The sequence below is a fragment of the Orcinus orca genome, chromosome 2 (assembly GCF_937001465.1).
Source record: "Orcinus orca chromosome 2, mOrcOrc1.1, whole genome shotgun sequence".
NCBI lineage: Eukaryota > Metazoa > Chordata > Mammalia > Artiodactyla > Delphinidae > Orcinus > Orcinus orca.
In genome coordinates, this window is record NC_064560.1 from 113869679 (window position 1) to 113882795 (window position 13117).

Consider the following 13117-nt stretch of genomic DNA (forward strand, 5'->3'; position numbering starts at 1 on the left):
ATACAGTCAGGTAGACCTGGTGATTATTTGACATAAGGGGAAATTGGGAGGCAGGGTATGTGGAGGACAGTCTGGCAGGCATCTTTGGTGATGATTTCTAGAGTGTTCATTAGGTGGCTTTGAGTCTTTGAAGTATCCTGGGCTGGGGATTTCCTAGAAGAAGGCAATGAAAGAAGTTTAAGTGGGGTGTGAGCCCTGTTAGAAGTGGTCCCAGACCCAGGGGGAGTCAACAGGGTGCAGTGAAGGAAGCTGTGAGCAGAGAGGTAGAGTCATAGGGGGCTGAGGAGAGACCTTAAAAGCCCCTTAAAGCCCCCCTCAGACCTGTATTTGCTTCCAGCTTCAAGTTTGGACAGTCAGTCATTTGTGATACTGCCCCCCAGTGGTGAAGTGGTGACTACTCTGGAAACTCTGACAAGCAAATGCCTCCATGGGAAGAATTATTGTCGGCAGGTCCTCTGTCTCTATGCACTTGCCAAGGTACGTGCCAAAGGGCTGGGTCTCCACAGGAGCTCCCTCTGAGAGGGAGGGAAGGGAGAAGGTGAAGGTGGATTTTGGACATTGCCCTCGGTCAGCCCTTCAGATTATAATCATGACCTGGGAGTAGAGCTCTTGTCAGGATGTTGGCCCCTATAAATCCATCCCTGGGGAATAGTGGTGAGCTTTCCATATGGGAAAGAGCCCAAAATAAGTTTTAAAATAAAATTAAATGGAATGTAATGACTGTAAAACAGGAACCAGAGCAGCCAGGAATTGTTCTGGCTTTGTGCTGATTGAGGGAGAAAAAGAGTAGATTCTAAGTGCAGTGGAAGAGCACGAGAGAAAGCAGGCCGAGCACTAAAAGCCCTTCCTTGGACAACAAGGCTCAGAGACTTCTTTGGAAATTGAGGGTTTCCTTGCTGCCACGGGAACAATAAAGAAGGGGCTCTGCCTTTTATTCAGCTTCCTTAGGTTTCATAACATTTGAAAAGCTCAGTGTTCAGTGAGAGATCAGTCACCTGATGTTTTCTGAAGACAAGCCTTTCTCTTGCTTGGATTCACCTCATTGGCAAAGCAATTTAGAAAGGGCTAGAAAACAGTGTTTGCTCCTTCTAAGGTTTCTGCTCAGGATGAGGGATCTTTAAGCTCAGAAAACCATGGCGTCTGTCCACATCAGATTTCAGGAAAGGCTGTCTTTTGCTGGCTTTCTCCTGGTTCCTAACGATGGCTGGGATTGGCTCTGCCTTCCTCTCAGGAGTTGGGCTGTTCCTACACAGATGTCGCTGCCCAGGATGGTGAGGCCATTCTCCGGGTAATCTTGGCCTCTCAGCAGCCTGACCGATGCAAGCGAGCTCAAGCCTTCATCAGCACCCAGGGCCTCGAGCCAGACACAGTGGCTGAACTTGTGGCTGAAGAGGTGACCCGGGAGCTGCTGACCCCATCAGAGGGAACAGGTGCCCTACCTTTCAGGCCTCCCCAGCCTTTCAGATCACATTCTCAAGTTCCCAGCATTAAGGATTTGATGTTATGCTCATATATGTGCTGTCCTTTCAAGGTTGCCAGGTTGCACTTGTAAGAGGAGAACACATTGCATTTATTTTGTTATTGTTGCTTTTTGTTTATTGTTTTATGATTATATTTAGAGTAACTGTGCCTTTCTCTGAGCTAATGAGCTCCTGCTGTCCTGTAAGATGGCATCTCACCTGAGATATTTGACCCCAGCAAGAGGAGAGCTGCCCGGGAGCGCCTTCACCATTACCTCCTGGTGCCCAGGCCTGGGCAGAGTGGGCCTCCTGCTCTGGGGCTCTTGTCTTCCTTTCATCTCTCTCAAGGTAAAACTAGCACCTTTCTCCACATCTTTCTGTATAGGACATAAGCAGACGTTCACCCCAACAGAGGAAAGCCAGACGTTTCTTCAGCTGACTGCTCTGTGTCAAGACCGCACCTTGGTAGGCATGAAGTTGTTGGATAAGATTTCCTCCGTTCCCCATGGGGACTTGTCTTGCAGTAAGTTCTTGGCCACTTTCTTACATGTTTTGGGCCCAAGCAGGTCTCTAAGAAGTCTTCTGAGGTTAAGTCTTTTCAAAACTCAGTTTGGATCCTTGTTCCTTCTCTGGATCCCTACTCCTCCAGGATTGTTTATAAGTTCTTAGTAGAAAGCCATAAGTTCACTGAAGAAAAGTTAGAAAATATATATGGCAAAGCAGCCCCAAATTTAAAATCACACAAAAAGGTAACCTTTTAACATTTGGCATATTTAGCTTATTTTCTTCTTACATTACCCTGAAAAATGGCTATTATTGTCCCCATTTTAGAAGGAAACTGAAGCTTTAGAAAAGTTGATTAATTTATAACTATTAAGCGGCAGAGCTGGCATATGAACCGTCTGTGTGATTTCAAAGCCTGCTCGCTTTTCAGTGTTGTTGTATGCATTCAGTAGTATGTGTCCCTCTCATCTTTTTCTATGCAAGTCCATAGGTTTTTATTTTTCAAAAATAGCATTATACTGTGTATACTGTTTATAATTACCAATATGCTGTCATTAATATCTTTCCATGACACTATTCTATATAATTTTTTATAATTTTTAGTCGTTACATATTATTTCTCTTATATGTAATTAAAAAATGTATATACCCTATTGTAGGACCTATAGATTGCTTCCAATTTTCTGCTGTTTTAAACACTGTGATTGACATGCTTATAGGCAAATCTGTGTGCACATCCATGGTTATTTCCCTAAGACAAATTCCTGATTCAGGAGTATGCCCATTTTTAAGGCTTTATATATATATATTGCCAAATTTACTTCAGGAAAAAAAATTCACTTTCACTCCCTCTTAAGCAGTGTGTGAGAGTATCATTTCCTGGAGCCCATTATACTCTGCAAATTTGACTGACACGTAAAAGGCATTTTACTGATGTTTTGTGAATACGTGAGATTTTAAGAGGTTGAATACATTTATTATTATTTTTTTTGTGGTACGCGGGCCTCTCACTGCTCTGGCCTCTCCATTTGCGGAGCACAGGCTCCGGACGTGCAGGCTCAGCGGCCATGGCTCACGGGCCCAGCCGCTCCGCGGCATGTGGGATCTTCCCGGACCGGGGCACGAACCCGTGTCCCCTGCATCAGCAGGCGGACTCTCAACCACTGCGCCACCAGGGAAGCCCTGAATAGGTTTATTTTTAAAACAGCCTTTTGGGAATTCCCTGGTGGTCCAGTGGTTAGGACTCGGCAATTTCACTGCTGTGTGCCTGGGTTCGATCCCTGGTCAGGGAACTAAGATCCCACAAGCCGTGCAGCATGGCCAAAACATAAATAAATAAAATAGCCTTCTGTATCTCTTCTCAGTCCAGTTCAGCAACATCTACTGAGTACTGACTGTGCGCCAGGCACTCTAAAAACAGGGGTATGGTGAACAAGTTAAGCAGCAGTCCTGGAGCTCACAGACTAGGGCTGTCATTCACAGTAAGCATACTGATGGGGCCAAAGGTTTTTTTTCCTTTCCTTTTTTTCCTCCCAAAGGTTTTGGGAGGAAATGTGCAAACCAAGACCAGAAGCATTAGTAGCCAGTAGGTTTGGGGAGGGCCCCACAGGTGCAAAGGCCCAGAGGGCACAGCATATATTAAGGCTGAGAACCCCTCTTCTGTCTTCCAGCATTGCAAATATTTTTCCCAGTTTGCCTTTTAATTGTGCTCATAGTGATTGTGTATAGTAGTTTTAAATTTGTGTGCGTCACATCTCAATCTAGAAAGCCTATAGAAGCGCAGAGCATCAAATAGCACTTGATTAGGCCCTAAGACTCTCCACTCAGCTACAGAGAATGCCCTCGGACTTGTATTGGCAGGTACTCCATCAGTTTGTCTGCAGAAAGTTTCTCCATCTTTAGAAAGCTAGCGTTCTTTGTTCTCATTTTTTGAGCCTTTGGGAAATGCTGTCACTATATGCAGACTGTCTGAGGAGAGAGTTAATCCCTGTGCTGTCACTGAGAGAACTGACTTCATCAGGGGGCCGTCCCAGAGCTAGAACTGGTGAGGTCAGGGATCTCAGAGGACTGGTGAGAGAGCCTTCTCCAGACAGGCCCAGCTGTACCAGGCCCCTTGACCCTCCTGCCAGGTACAGAGCTAGACAGGGGTTAGCCAGGGTTGAAAGTCCTGTCTTACCAGTGCCCAACCCACCCAGCCACAGAGCTGCTGATCCTGGCTCATCACTGCTTCACACTGACATGCCACATGGAGGGCATCATCCGAGTCCTGCAGGCCGCCCGGCTGCTCACAGACAACCACTTGGCCCCCAGTGAGGAGTACGGACTGGTGGTAAGTCACCCCCTCACCTTCACCCTCCATCCTGAGGAAACCTTTGATAGAACAGATAGGCTGGAGACTATCAGCTCAGAGCTGATGTGGTCTTAGGGAATTTACCTATCTGGATACCACTACCTACTTGGTAGCTGGCTGGGCAGTTCAACCCTCTGCTCCAGGTTATGATTTCTGTCCAAATCAGAGATTGCTCCAAAGGAATAGAAATCAAAGAGGATCCCTGCCATGCTCCAGGACTGTCATACCCCCTTACCAAGCAGTTCGCTTTTCTAGAGGGCTAAGACGGCAGTTACTTCCCCCACAAAACAAGGTTCAGACCTGCCTCTTATATCTGAATTGAAAATTGAAATGAGCTGACAACTCAAGCTTCCTGTACCTCCCCCCAAATCCTCTAGGCTTGAAACTGACCCAAGTGTGTGAGCAAGCCATTGGGTGCTGTAATGAGGAGTGGTGGGAAGAGGAAGAGTGCCTGCCCAGGAGGGTGGCACTTCGGCACTTGATCGTCACGTTTAGAGACAACAGAGGAGGGGACGGCCAGCCAGTGGTTTCACAATGACTAGCATTTCTGAATCCTCCAGAGAAAGGCCCCTGTTGGGTACATGGGATGGGAAGGAGGGGAGACAGGCAAGGAGGAAAGGAGTTAAGTATGGCAGCCTGGCCACTAACCCTTCTTCCTGCCAGAGTTCGGTATTTGAAAGCAACCAAACTGTCAGGGTAGTGGTCTGGCTCAGAGAACTCCAAGCAATGCTGATGCAAGCTTCCCTCTCCCTTTGTAGGTGCGACTCCTCACTGGCATTGGAAGGTACAATGAGATGACATACATATTTGATTTGCTGCATAAAAAACACTACTTTGAAGTGCTGATGAGGAAGAAATTGGACCCGGTAGGTGTACCGTATTTTTGAGCTGCAGTATGACATGTACTACTGACACTTGGGAGTCTCAGGTTTTCTCAGGATTAATTCCAATCAGGATGGACTCCCGGGATATAGAGGGAGGGAATTAAGGGCCTCCCTAAGACATATACTGTAACCAGTAGCTTAAGGTTACAGAGCTCAGACCAGTTTAGAGTGGAGAGTTTTCAGGGGACCATGAAAAAGTGTGTTGTCGAGAGCTATTCAGAAGTGAATGCCAGGGTCTGGGTCTAGAAAGCTGTGGAGCTATTTATGATGATGACCAGGAAGGAGGCTGGGAAGCAAAAGCCTGACTTGCCAGGCCTTTGGTCTCTGGGCGCTTGTCTGTCCTCAGCATACTATGTGACACCAGGCACGCACTCACAGAGCCTCTGTTTTCAAGTTATTCATTGACTGATTCATTGTTTTCACCCATTTTACCTCTAAAGATTTAAAAACCTATGGGACTTCCCTGGCGGTCCAGTGGTTAAGACTCTGCGCTTCGGGGAACTAAGATTAAGATCCCACATGCTGCGTGGCAAGGCCAATAAACAAACAAATAAATAAAAACCCAGGTGCACTTTTGACATCTGGGAACTTGGGCCCAGCCAAGCAGGATTAAGAGACAAAACAGAAAAACTCTCCTCAATGCTGGGCTAGTTTCAGGAAAGGAGCAAGTCCTGGACATAGGGACACCTTCAGGATTTTAAAAGCTGTTTTTGAGGCATTTTTCTTCCTGCATTTAAATATTCTTTTAATAACTTTGTTTCTGATTACAAAAGTAATGAATATTCAACGTTAAGACGCTTAACGGGTGCTCACTTCGGCAGCACATATACTAAAAATTGGAACGATACAAAGAAGACTAGCATGGCCCCTGTGCAAGGATGACACGCAAATTCGTGAAGCGTTCCATATTTTTTTAAAAAAAGCCACCTGGAAAACAGAACATGAAAAAAAGCCCTGTGTGTCTAGCTACTGTCTGCAGACAGCCACTGCTAACAATTTGGTATAGGCCCTTTCTTTGCACATATACCCACAAACATATACATACATGTTCACATATTTTTATCAAACTTCTGTCATGCTGTGCAGATAGGAAATAGCCTGCTTTTCTCAGTTAATAATAAGCATGAATAATTTTCAAGTCAACATCGGTTTTAATGGCTACATGGTGTTCTCTTAGATCTTATTCTGGACATCTGGAATATTTCTAATTGTTTGCTATTAAATATCCTTGTTACATCCATCTTAGCACTTTCCTCTGCTTGCTTCTTTAGGGATAGAGTCCTAGAAGTGGAATCGTTAGACTAATGCACGTGTGTACATTTTTAAGGCTTCTCGCCTCTGACAGGTCTTACCATTTACACTCCCACCAGCAGAGATGTGCCTGTTTCCTTATACTCAGGATAGTATAAACTTTTGTATTCATTTTTGCTTATCTTTTCCTTTTCCTTGGGAGTTTCTGAGGAACTTTCAGAATCAAAGGACTAGGCCAGTCCTGCTTACCTTGCAATACATGGCTGAGACCTTGGTATCCCCCGCTTTTTTCTGGGCAGAGTGGTACCCTGAAGACGGCCCTACTGGACTACATCAAACGCTGCCGCCCTGGGGACAGTGAGAAGCACAACATGATTGCCCTGTGTTTCAGCATGTGCCGGGAGATTGGGGAGAACCATGAGGCAGCTGCCTGCATCCAACTGAAATTGATTGAGTCTCAGCCCTGGGGTGAGCAGAGGTCACAGCACCTCCAGGGTGCTGCTGGCCAGGGAAGGTTCTCAGGGCTAAGCAGGGCAAGAGTCCATGGGACTAATACCCACCTCAGCTTCTAACATTTATTTAGTGGGGCCCCAGGGGGCAGAAAGGAGACAGAAGGGGGGTTGGAAGGCATTTTACCCCTCTTGTAGCCAGTGCATCCAGGGGTGTCACCTGTCAAGAACCAATGTATGTTGATGCCGTGTAAGCCTGCCTTGCTGTTTCAGAGAGAAATTGAACTAGATGGGGCAGTGAATCCTACTCCAGTGTGTGTGTGTACTTTTGGCCCAATAGCCTTTACCTGAGTGAGACATACCTGCCTCCCTGTGAACATGAGCTGGGTTGTTTCTATAGTCCACCCTACTACTGAGTGGGATGAGAGTACCCAGCCTTGGGAGTCAGACACACCCAAGTTTCCTTTACTCCCCTACAGAGGACAGCCTCAAGGATGGGCACCAACTGAAGCAGCTGCTGCTGAAGGCCCTGACTCTGATGCTGGATGCAGCAGAGAGTTATGCCAAGGTAACCATGAGAGTCTTACTCCAGACTGGACTTGGGGCTTGGTGTCTACAGTAGGAATAATTTTATTTTGTTCCATTGCTGGAGGGTTCACGGGGGAGATGACGGCAACAAAGTCTTTATCTGTGCCTACTGCCACCCTTATCCCTCAGGACTCCTGCGTGCGACAGGCCCTGCACTGTCACCGGCTCACCAAGTTGATAACACTGCAGATTCACTTTCTGAACACCGGCCAGAACACAATGCTCATCAACCTGGGCCGCCACAGGCTGATGGACTGTATCATGGCCCTACCTCGGTTCTACCAGGTGAGCAAAGAAGAAAAACCTAGCCCGTGCTGCCAGCATCCTCTCTCCTGCTGTCCTTGTCATAGGACCCAGAAGCTGAGTGGTTTACCTAAGGTCTCAGGGCTAGTGACAGAACCAGGACAGTCCAGCTCTCCAACTGCCTTTCCATAGTAGTATTTCTTACCAGCATATTGTCTGGGCAGAGGTTGGAGAACAGTGAGACATACTGTCTCCTTTCCCCACGCTATTAAGCCAGCAGAGAGGCAGACATCTTTGCACTTAAGATAGTTGAGGTTCAGGGAAACATCCCTGCTAGTGGTCCTGTGAGCATCTCTTAGCCCCAGCATTTCCAGACCAGTGCACTTGGGTTAGCATAAAAAGTCAGGGCTTCTGAGAGGCTGGTTCTAGCCCTTTAACAAGGAGGGATGGTTATCAGGGAATCAGCCCTTTCACTGTTTCTTAGAGAGTTGAGTTAGTGAGAAAAATATTCATCAGCAGTTCTTTTAACCCACTGTGAGGAAGATTAAAAACACTGAAGGAAGGTGTTTGGGGTGTCAGGGAAGGGGAAATAGCAAACTTTTCACCAACCCTGATACATAGAGTCTTCTAACATTATTGGTGATGATAATACTGTACACTCATAGAGTGAATATGAAGTCATTTTCTAGAGCAGTTTGCCTTCAGTTTTACATCAAATAGGCTCTAATGGTGTCCTCCTTCCCATCCATCCTTTTAAGGCTTCTATTGTGGCTGAGGCCTATGACTTTGTTCCTGATTGGGCTGAAATTTTATACCAACAAGTGATTCTTAAAGGAGACTTTAATTACCTGGAAGAATTTAAGCAGCAAAGGTTATTAAGATCCAGTATATTTGAAGAAATTTCAATAAAGTAAGTATTAAAATGCCTCTGCTTTGAGCTCAGGCACGGGTAAGAATTTTATGACTACGTATAACATGCCGATAGGCTACCCCTCTGCTTGAGATGGCAAAGAGATGTCAAGAATACCCAGAAAGACGATCTTTTAACAAATTCATGCAAACAGATGAATGAGAATAGTTTGCTTATGGTGCTCTGTACTTAAAATGGGAGAACTACTCAGCTTGTCTGAGGTGCCAAAAACACTAAACATCAGAGGTCCCCTTTGGAGTATTGAAATTATTCTAATTAAGGCCAGCATTAAGATACTCATTTTTAATGAAATAATTTCATTGTCTATCAAGCACTCCCTAATAGTCTGAATGAATGATTCCTCAGATTCAAGCACCTTCTCCTCTATAGACAGTAATAAGTATCAGAGCTGATAGCCCTCGTTCAAGATGCAGTTATCTTAACCTGTATGTTCTTGTTTCTTTGTCTAGATGTAAACATCATCAGCCTACTGACTTAGCTGTGAAAAACCTGAAGAAGTTACTCACATATTGTGAAGACGTCTACTTGTATTACAAGCTGGCATACGAACACAAATTTTATGACGTTGTAAATGTGCTTCTGAAGGACCCTCAGACAGGTTGCTGTCTAAAGGACATGCTAGCAGGTTAGCTGGATTCAGATGACATGAGGATGGTTACTGCCAAAAATTCATACATGCCTGTTTTCTTATACTGAAATGAGGTACTGACAGATGTTTGTGGTCAGACTATAGAAATGCCATGTAAAACCCCAGGACTGACCATACCAGTCCTTTGTGAATAGTGGGTGAAGAAGGAGTATTTTCACAAGGAAATTCCTATTTGAAAATAATTATTCATCTATACCATTTTATATAGATATTGGTATTAAGATCAAAAGTCCATCTTCCTCAGGATAGCTTCTACTTTAGGAGATGATACAATATTTAGTAAAGAATGCCTGTGCCTGCAGATTCCAGTTTCAAAGGAATTTAATATTATTTACACAGTTAAGGAACAGATGATACATTTCCATTTATTAGAAACTGATCTCTATAATAAAATAGATTTTAAATTCAGTGTATGTCATTATTACTGCTAAGGAAATCTTAGCCCTTGTCTACCTTAAAACAATCTTTATTGGCTGTAATTATTGCTGTGTAGTCACTGCTTTCTGTTAATTCCTCAAATCATTTAGATGGTCCTGTCTTCCACTTAGTGGTCTACAGAGCTTTGATTGAGGATCCTACTTCCCGTGTAAGAGACATTTAAAATATTTTTTGCTCTGTCCCTACTTTTGGTTCTGTGGCAGTTTAAAAAAAGACTCCAACCACAGATTTGGTTAAATTGCTTAAAAGAAAATATATAATAGAGACGATCACCCTATCTCTGCTTACAGCCACAACCTGAGTTATAAGTTCAATTACTTCAAATAAATAGTTCTTCTAGGTACTTAATCAGGCCTTAGTATCTAAACAACCAACCAATTTCCCCAAATAAATAAGAAGAGGAAGGCAGCTCTATGCCTTTGTTGCTCTAGGGTGACACTATTAAGGACCTCACATCATTTTTGTTTTAAAACTACATCTACTTATCAAGCACTTATTAAGCTTTATAAGTATACAGAGAACTCTAGTCCCAAGAGCTTTGTTCTTTACTCTCCAAAAATATCTCTTGGGAGGTAACACAAAATTTAAGTCCTCACAATAGTGACTTTATTAAATTAGTTGCTTTATAAAACATTGCAGATGTCATAATTGTTAACATAACAATTTACCAAACTGTAGTTAAGTGGCGCAGTTTGCTAAACACGTTTTATAAAGGAAAGGAAATGCCAAAACCCTGTTAAAGCTGATCCACTGCAGCCTCAGAGAACAAAGGAGATTTGTTTCTCAGACACTTAAATCAGACAAATAGGTAAGGAGTTTCCCTCCCCCATCTGAAGCACTCCAGCAGTAGAATAGTCTGATAAATAGAAACTAGACAGTCTAGCATTCAAGAGATTCCACAACTTGGTAGTGCAATAATGGAGAGGTTTACCTTCTTCAGCTTCCAAGTTGGAGGGTTTTGGTCATTTAATTTTTAAGTATCAAACTAGTGCTTTTCAGCCGCCGTATCTTCACTCTGAGATAAGCAGTCTTCTTCACAATGTATTTTTAATATCCTCACGCTCAATTTTAAGACAAAGCAACTTTAATACTAGGTGCACACCACATGCCCTTGCAGCAGACTGCTTTTCTTGACAAGTTATGAAGTAGTTCAAGGAGGTATGGTTAAGGCTGTATTACTGAATGGTGCTGGTAAATACTACACAATTTTTTGTCATGTTGCAACCTTTGTTTCCAATTTAGTGACTGCTGCTATGGAATCAGATAGCAACAACATTATTAGGTCTGTTTTTTAAACTATGATTTAGTAGCAATGGAGGTTCCCAATTTTAACCCCTTGGCAGCAAGATCCAAGTTCCCTCATTTGCACATTAGCACCTAAGTGTCAAGGGGTTAATAACCAGCACAAAAGATACTGCACTTCTGATTGTAGCATTTGGCAGAACTGAAAGGAAAGGAAGTTGTGCTACATGTTGAAGGGATTGTGGGCAACAGAAAGAAGACACCAGGAGAAGATAAAACGTCACATGAAGTCTTCAAAATCTTGTACATATCCTCCATCATAACCACCATAATCTGCCAGATCATCTTTCATGGTAGCCTTTAATCCCCCTCCGGGAACCACACCTTTCTTCTTCTTTTTGGCTTTGCTTTGCTGAAGATAAAAAGAGAATTAATTCATGAGATTTTTATCTACTGTGGGCATCTTATATGGTACAGCAACCCTCATAGAGTCAACAAAGCTCTGCTTCCAGAAAAAACTTAGTTCTCTAAGGGAGATCCCACACCTGACCCAGAGAAATATCTATTATTAATTCAGGAGAACATGAACATGTCTGTAAACAAAAGGATGGTAATGGCACTCATACTCCTGTTCTATTCCAATATAAATGGTATTGGTGAAGTGCTTGACTTCTCAGGCTCCTACTACACTTGTTGAGAATATTATGCCTATACCCCATCCTTGTGTAATACACATTTCGCACGCAGCTAGCTCTTACCTTTTCTTGCTTTTGTTTTTCACTGCAAAGTACAGTCAATGAATTGGTAATCTTTTTCAAGTCATCAATTTCCACTAAAAAAAAACATACCAGTAATTTTTAAGCATTTTGGAGAATAAGTAAAAGCAAAATATACATTCTTCCATCTAATTTGTCCATCATTAACTTCGGTAACTTGGAAAGGCTATTAATTTCTCCTGTTTAACATAACACGATGGAGAATCATTCAGTCTATGGCTAGGCTCACAGATCAGAACCGTTTAAAGTAAAATGGCAAACTCAGCAACAAAAATTTATAATGAACTCTAATTATAATGACACTGCTCACCAGCGAGAAACTAGAAATGTCTTTATAGCTCACAATGCTCCCTACCATTTTTCCTTATCCGGTCTAAATACGCAGAGAATAACCATGACTTATGGAAATAAACATCCTTGATGCTCAGTGAGGAGTAGCTGAATGACTATGTAACGACAATTCTTTTTTTTTTTTTTTTTTTTTTTTGCGGTTCACGGGCCTCTCACTGCTGCGGCCTCTCCCGTTGCGGAGCACAGGCTCCAGATGCGCAGGCTCAGCGGCCACAGCTCACGGGCCCAGCCACTCCGCAGCATGTGGGATCTTCCCGGACCGGGGCACGAACCCGTATTCCCTGCATCAGCAGGCAGATTCTCAACCACTGCGCCACCAGGGAAGCCCATGTAACAATTCTTAAACCTACAGATGATAACTCCCCACCCCTTGGGGTCTCCATTTTCTAGCATAGGAATGAGAATGAAAGTGGTAGTTATCTCAGAAATCTAAGTGCCCCACCAGGAAATAAGCCCATTTAGTGGACAACACATCCTTCCATCCTTATAAAAATATAAAGCTGGAAACAGACATGAGTTTTTAGCTACCCAAAAAAAGTGTTCAGTCTGGTTAGAGAGCACCTTCAAAAACAGTAAAAATAGTATACGGAAAATAAAATATCAACTATGGGTATATCACTGCTAAAATTCAGAACCTTCAGCTTAGTAATAATTTCCCAAAGAAAACCTAACTTAAAATTCATTGTGTAGGGACTTCCCTGGTGGCACAGTGTTTAAGAATCTGCCTGCCAATGCAGGGGACACAGGTTCAAGCCCTGGTTCGGGAAGATCCCACATGCCGTGGAGCAACTGAGCCAGTGCACCACAACTACTGAGCCCACATGCCACAACGACTGAAGCCGTGCGCCTAAAGCCTGAGCTCCGCAACAAGAGAAACCACCACAATGAGAAGCCCGTGCACCGCAGGAAGAGTAGCCCCCGCGTGAGGCAACTAGAGAAAGCCCTAGTTGCGTGCAGCAACAAAGACCCAACGCAACCAGACTAATTAAAAAAAAAAAAAA

At 43.7% G+C, this 13117-nt stretch overlaps 2 protein-coding genes and 1 non-coding gene across 11 annotated transcripts in view; 2 read left to right on the forward strand and 1 right to left on the reverse strand.

The window, feature by feature from the left end:
• SPG11 (SPG11 vesicle trafficking associated, spatacsin) overlaps positions 1 to 9717 on the forward strand; it is a 76501-nt gene extending 66784 nt beyond the window's left edge. For all 6 annotated transcript variants that reach the window (XM_033435581.2, XM_033435579.2, XM_033435580.2 and 3 more), the window contains 10 exons: positions 338 to 477; positions 1232 to 1430; positions 1846 to 1983; positions 4160 to 4293; positions 5073 to 5180; positions 6749 to 6917; positions 7378 to 7466; positions 7616 to 7771; positions 8488 to 8639; positions 9110 to 9717. In XM_033435581.2, coding sequence (XP_033291472.1) covers positions 338 to 477; positions 1232 to 1430; positions 1846 to 1983; positions 4160 to 4293; positions 5073 to 5180; positions 6749 to 6917; positions 7378 to 7466; positions 7616 to 7771; positions 8488 to 8639; positions 9110 to 9290 — 1466 coding nt within the window. In that variant the 3' untranslated portion in view covers positions 9291 to 9717. The remainder of the gene's footprint in view (positions 1 to 337; positions 478 to 1231; positions 1431 to 1845; positions 1984 to 4159; positions 4294 to 5072; positions 5181 to 6748; positions 6918 to 7377; positions 7467 to 7615; positions 7772 to 8487; positions 8640 to 9109) is intronic.
• LOC117202947 (U6 spliceosomal RNA) lies at positions 6004 to 6111 on the forward strand. The gene has a single exon (XR_004485485.1). It is a non-coding gene; the product is annotated as a U6 spliceosomal RNA (small nuclear RNA).
• Positions 9718 to 10336: 619 nt separating the features above from the next.
• EIF3J (eukaryotic translation initiation factor 3 subunit J) overlaps positions 10337 to 13117 on the reverse strand; it is a 29948-nt gene continuing 27167 nt past the window's right edge. For all 4 annotated transcript variants that reach the window (XM_049706736.1, XM_049706735.1, XM_049706733.1 and 1 more), the window contains 2 exons: positions 11748 to 11821; positions 10337 to 11401 (listed from right to left, as the gene is read on the reverse strand). In XM_049706736.1, the coding sequence (XP_049562693.1) occupies positions 11270 to 11401; positions 11748 to 11821 (206 nt within the window). In that variant the 3' untranslated portion in view covers positions 10337 to 11269. The remainder of the gene's footprint in view (positions 11402 to 11747; positions 11822 to 13117) is intronic.